General features: G+C 47.9%; 1 protein-coding gene across 1 annotated transcript; it reads left to right on the forward strand.

The window, feature by feature from the left end:
• The first annotated feature begins 4,740 nt into the window (after positions 1-4,740).
• LOC132520814 (proline-rich protein 23C-like) lies at positions 4,741-5,526 on the forward strand. Its single transcript, XM_060149498.1, has one exon. It carries the CDS (start codon positions 4,741-4,743, stop codon positions 5,524-5,526), a length of 786 nt encoding a protein of 261 aa, XP_060005481.1.
• Positions 5,527-6,091: the final 565 nt, after the last annotated feature.

Raw genomic sequence — 6,091 nt, forward strand, 5'->3', positions numbered from 1 at the left:
TTCATGATGTATGTAAGTCAAATCATTATGCTATACACCTTAAACAACCAGTGCTGTATGTCAGTTATATCTCAATAAAGCTGGAAGGAAAAATAATACTAAATTTAAAATTTTTAAATAGATACAGAGATAGAGATATATAATGAAAGATATTGTTAGTAAAATTGACAAAATTGGAAAATGGACTATGGACTAACTTACACAACTTACTCTCTAATGATTCAAGGCAGAAATACTTATGTATGTGTATTTTTATCTATCTATCTATATATATATATATACATATATATATAAACATACATATCCTGTGGTCTTTCTGAGAGACAGTAATAAAGAATGACAAAGCAAATGTGGCAAAGTGTTAAAAGTTAATAGAGGATAAATAAGAATTCTTTATATTGTTTTTGCACTGTTTCTGTAAGTTTTGAAATATTTCAAAAGAACACATTAAATATTCAATAAAACAGCAGGACATTGATAATTCTTTGACATGACATTTATTTCAGAGCAATATGCTTAATAGGCAAACAGTAGCAGGAGTCCCACTAAAGTCTAGAACAAGAAAGATGTAGCTCTTCCAATAATATTTGACATTGTACTGGCGATACTAGCCAACAAAATCAGACAAGGGAAAGGAATTAGATGTTTAAAATCTTAAAGGGAAGAAAAATAAGACCATTTGCAAACGATATGATTGTAAAACTAAAAAAATAACTGAAAAAACACAGAATTCCATAAGAAAGCTGAATTCACAATTAAGATACAGAAATCACTGTCTGTCACTTATAACACAGAAGCTGAAGTCCTTGGTTAAAAAAACAAGAAAAAACCAAACTGCATTTGGCTTCAGCCTCAGCCTTTAAAAGCCCAAATAACTACTTCAATGACAGTTTTGTCATTCTTAAAATAGTAAATGATTAATAATCGTGGGACAACACAGGCCATCATTGTATCAAATCATTGGGATAGCATCACTAATTCAATGCAATTCATCACTCAGTAACATGTTCAGGAAGTAAAGAAAGCACAACATAATATACCAGAATTACCAGTATTACTGTGAGGTAAGCAGAGAGTGAGTGGGCCAGTACCTCATTCTGCTTCAGGCAAAGACAAAGGTGTTGCTGTACAAGAGATGTTTGAAGCTGCCTTTTCTTATACAACATTTTCATGTAAAAGCCTGTTTTGCATGTTGGAAAACGTCTCTCCAATTAAAGACAGAGGGATAATGTACTTTGTGGATGACAATACCAAACAGCAATAAGTTCCAACATATTGCAGAAAAAGACCCACAATACTTTGTCATTCGGGAAGAAAACAAGTACCCTGTGTTATGTTTGTAAGTCCATAGAAAAGGATCTGTCACATCAATACAGGATTGGGAGTTTGTGGGGAGTTGAAGGGAGCTCCAGCTTTAACTATGCTGTTTAGATATTCTAAAATATGTATTCAGGTATTTTTCCTAAAGTGAATAAACATAAATAGGAATTTTTGAAAAGCTAGTTATGCACACTAAAAAAAAAAAAAAAAAAAAAGCTAGTTATGCATTCTAGGGGGATAGCAGAATAGGACTCAACAGATGGACGATTGGCAGCCATCTTGTAAACTACCCAGAACCGGGATTTATTTGCTAATTCCGCCCCCACAGTGGTTCAAGCAGTTCATATTGATTCGATAGTCAGGTTGGAATGACACCAAGAAAGCCCAATGAGTGGGCCTGATAATCCATCCTGACAGTCTTTGGACATCTTAGAGTAAACAAAAATAAGGCAGAAGGAAAGATATCTGATCTGGTGCTTGGCAAGCCATTCCTCAATTATATAGATGTTATGCCCTGAAAACACCTGGACCAGTACTTTCTAGCATATCAGACCCCTTTTTAGGGTGATGACGATGATAATGATATTGTTTACCATTCACTGGATGTTGGCTACATGCCAGGCACTGTTCAACATGATGAGAACAGGGCTGACAATGTCAAGTGGGAAAGACAGATTACAAACATCATAAACAGTAAATAGTTACTATTTACTAAGCACTTACTGTGTTCCAAGAACATTTTACATACATTATCTCATAACCCCCCTGCAGAGTAGATGGCATTCTCCCCGTTTCACATGTAAGGAAACTGAGGTTGGCGAAGGTGAAATGACTTGCCCGTGCCTGACCATGGGCATATCCTGGTGGTCCAGTGGTTAGAACTCCAAGCGTTCACTGCAGTGGGGACGGGTTCAATCCCTGGTCGGGGAACTAAGATCCCAGCAGGCCTCACTGCACGGCCAATTAAAAAAAAGAAAGAAAGAAAGAAAGAAAGGGGCTGACCAGAGGAGGAAATCAGGTGCGACTGTGCCAGGCCCCCGGTAACTGCCTTTGTCTCAGGACAGGACCACATTCCCTTGGGAGGGGAGCTCACAGTGAGGATTCACAGGGCCCAGGACAATGATGAGCCCAGATGTGAGACTACTGAGGTCAGGAGACCTGTGGACAAGAGGTGGCAGCAGGCTGGGACAGGAGCCGCCACATTCAGGGCCCCATCCCTGGCCAGGCCAACAGCCCCGAGCCCCACCCTGTGTCCTGGCCAAGTCTGGGTTCCTCCTTCTGGCCCCTAAAACACAGCATGTTCACACTCACTCTCCTGAATGGAGCCCCCATTGAACATTCCCCGACCATGGGATATTCAAGCTTCGCCGACAGAATTCTCCAGGACAAAAGTAGTTGTTTCCTGCAAGCTCCCCAACATCTCCCCACCCCGCCCTCTGTCCAAACAACAGGCGCACAGCAATGGCTCCCATCACCTGGGAACATAGAGGAAGGTGCCAGTGGCATCCACATTCACTCCACGAGAACCCAGGTTCCTGGCAGGGCCCCCTATGCCAGTGTACAGCCCCGTAAGTTCCCCCAGCCAGCATCCTGACCTAAGCAGGGGAATTTCTTGGCCCGTGGCTGAAACACCGGAAGTGCAGCCAGGAGAGTGGATGCAGGCCAGGAGCGTAGGGGAAACCCCTCAAGGCAGGCCCAGGAAGTTTGAGTTCCCTTCATGACTGTCACTAACAGGCTGGGACGTGACCTCAACCATAAACCGCCCTATTCCTGAACCCCTCAAATGCTGAATGAAAACAAATGCAGTGATCTTAAACTTCCTCACAAAACAGAATCTTTGTGGAGGTGCTTAAGGAGAATTCCTACGCCCATGACTCCAGGCATTCTGAGCAGTGGTTCTGCGATGCAGCAAAGAATCTGCATTTTACACCAATTGGCCAGAGAAGGCCAGTGCCTGCCAATTCACAGGTCACTAGCTTGAACACCCATCGAGAGAAGCCTGATTTAAATGGAATTCAGTACAAAGGAATGCTATGTGGCCCTCAAAATGAGAACATATAAGCTATTTTGTAAAAAGGGCCAAAGTGAGCAATCACGTGGTTAAAGGACAGGGAGGGAGATGTTTCACCTTCCTCTGAAACCATATGAAAGTATTACCTATTCCAGAATCATTATTGGATATTTTCTCCTATTAACACTGGTTAGGCAGTGGAGCCACACCTTCTCTTGGCAACCATCTTCAGAGATCTGACAGTCATTGACATCACAGGCAAGGAGAGGCTTAAGGATGTCATCCAAAAATTCACCTCACGTGGATAGACCTAGAGTCTGTCATACAGAGTGAAGTAAGTCAGAAAGAAAAAGACAAATACCGTATGCTAACACATATATATGGAATTTAAGGGAAAAAATGTCATGAAGAACCTAGGGGTAAGACAGGAATAAAGACACAGACCTACTGGAGAACGGGCTTGAGGATATGGGGAGGGGGAAGGGTGAGCTGTGACAGGGCGAGAGAGTGGCATGGACATATATACACTAACAAACGTAAGGTAGATAGCTAGTGGGAAGCAGCCGCATGGCACAGGGATATCGGCTCCATGCTTTGTGACCGCCTGGAGGGGTGGGATAGGGAGAGTGGGAGGGAGGGAGACGCAAGAGGGAAGAGATATGGGAACATATGTATATGTATAACTGATAAACTTTGTTATAAAGCAGAAACTAACACACCATTGTAAAGCAATTATACCCCAATAAAGATGTTAAAAAAAAATCACCTCACTATTGGACCAAAAGAAGTTAAAAGGTCACTTCCAGGGCGAGGTCTCAGGGGACGAGGGAACTACATCTCACTGTCCTGGTGCAGCGCTCCACTGGTGGGACTTGAATAAGTTTTCCGGTTAAGGTTTTCCGTATCTGAGGTCAACGCAAGGAAAGCCAGGAACTCGACCCAGGAAGCCTAGTCCTAGAGCGGCACGATTGCTCCGCCCCCTTGAGGCCTATGGAAGTATTTCTCTAGAGTAAACTATCCACCACAGCCGGGGCTACTGGGCAACACAGAGGCCTCCACTTCTAGGGGCGGAGCCTAGGAGGGGGCGGAGCTTAGCGTGAGGATGCTTTGCGACTCAGGTTCCGCCGGCGTCGCTCCCAACATCCTCGGCCCACTCCTGCGCAAACCAGTCCACGTGAAGGCCTGAAGATTCACACAAGCAAAGCCGAGCCCAGCAGCTCCCCCAGAAGCCAGGACTGAGGGATCCCGAGAGGCGCCGCCAGAGCTCCGAAGGCTCCTCTTTCGTCCCGCAGTCCTGCGCCCCACCGCCCTGCTTCGGCCTCACCTGTCAAACCGATCTGTCACTGCCTGCAGGACCCAGCCCTTCCTCGCCTTCTGCCAGGCCCCAGGCCCGCGGCCACATTGAGAAGATGGGCAGCCGGCCCCGTAGCCCCAGCGCCTCCCCTGCGGACCGGTGGGGACCGCATCCCGGAGGACCAGGCCCTGCCAAGCGCCGGCGAACGGAGGAGCCCGCGGGCCCCGAGTCCAAGTCCAGGGCGGCGCCCAGCCTGGACAACCTGACCTGGCCCCCGACCGTGGACACGCTCATCTTCGTGGTGGTCCTGCCCGCCGGCTGTGCCCTGCACGTGCCCCTGGACGACGTCGACCTGCTGCTGGAGTCCGAGCCAACGTCCGTGCTGCAAGTGTCTCTCGGAGATCACATCCTCATGCTGGTCCCTGAGGCCCTCCTGGGCCCGGGTGTGGAAGGCCCGTGGGGACAGGGCCTGGGACGGGGCGCTTTCCTGAGCCCTCCCGGGGTGTACATGGCCCCGGAGCCGGGACTCTTGTGCGCAGCTGTCCCAGAGATCGCCTGCCAAGAAGAGGTCAACGAGGAGGACGCGGATGCTGCCGCCGACTTCCTGCCGGCTGGGACAGATGCTGCTGCAGTCTCAGTCGCTGGGCTCCGCCCCTCGGCTGGATGTATGTCTGGCTTCCACCTGTTGGGCCAAGCCTCAGAGCCGTCCCCTCGGACCCCCAACACTAGTCCAGAGAGACGCTCTCCTCACCACGACGACAACCTGGACTTGCACCTTCTAGAGCCCTTCCCCGACTCACCACTCCAACCTCTACCTCCCTCTCCAAGTCCAGGTCCTCACCAGCGTCCCCAGCGCCCTCATGGTCCTCCACGCAAGATCCGGAAATGCCTGTTCCCTTAATCAACTGCCTCCCACAATTCCTGGCCAACTCAACGGGGACCAGGAGAGAGTCTTCTGATATTGGCTGTGTGTACCTTGCACACACCATAAGAATCATATGAACAGATGCTTTATGGATGCAGGCTGCACTGCAGAATTCTGATCAGTGACTGAAAGGAAGCTCACCCGGGCAAAGAAAAGCCGCTTGAAATACAGTCTGCTTTCCGACAGCCAGACTGCTCCTTAGATTTTCTCTAGGGAGGGCACCCTTAAGCAGCTCTACCCCCCTCCCATTCGCTTCAAACCTAAGCGCCAGCACTTCTCTCTAAAAAGCCATCCTTTTCCGGGCACCCTACCACTGCCCATACCCCTGTTCCCCCCAACCCCCTTAATAGAGTAATTGCTAAATGTGTTTTGTTTACAGGGGTTTGGACCTAGTGTCCAGACTAGTTTACAACAACCCTCTACCCAGTTTGACCGTTTCTGGATGGCAGCTCGAGCCCCTTTGGGGGAATCTAGCCAGTAGTTGTATGTGGACAAATCTTTGTTGGATACAGAACACAGGATGGGGAACAATGATCAGGCG

The sequence above is a fragment of the Lagenorhynchus albirostris genome, chromosome 5 (genome assembly GCF_949774975.1).
Source record: "Lagenorhynchus albirostris chromosome 5, mLagAlb1.1, whole genome shotgun sequence".
NCBI lineage: Eukaryota > Metazoa > Chordata > Mammalia > Artiodactyla > Delphinidae > Lagenorhynchus > Lagenorhynchus albirostris.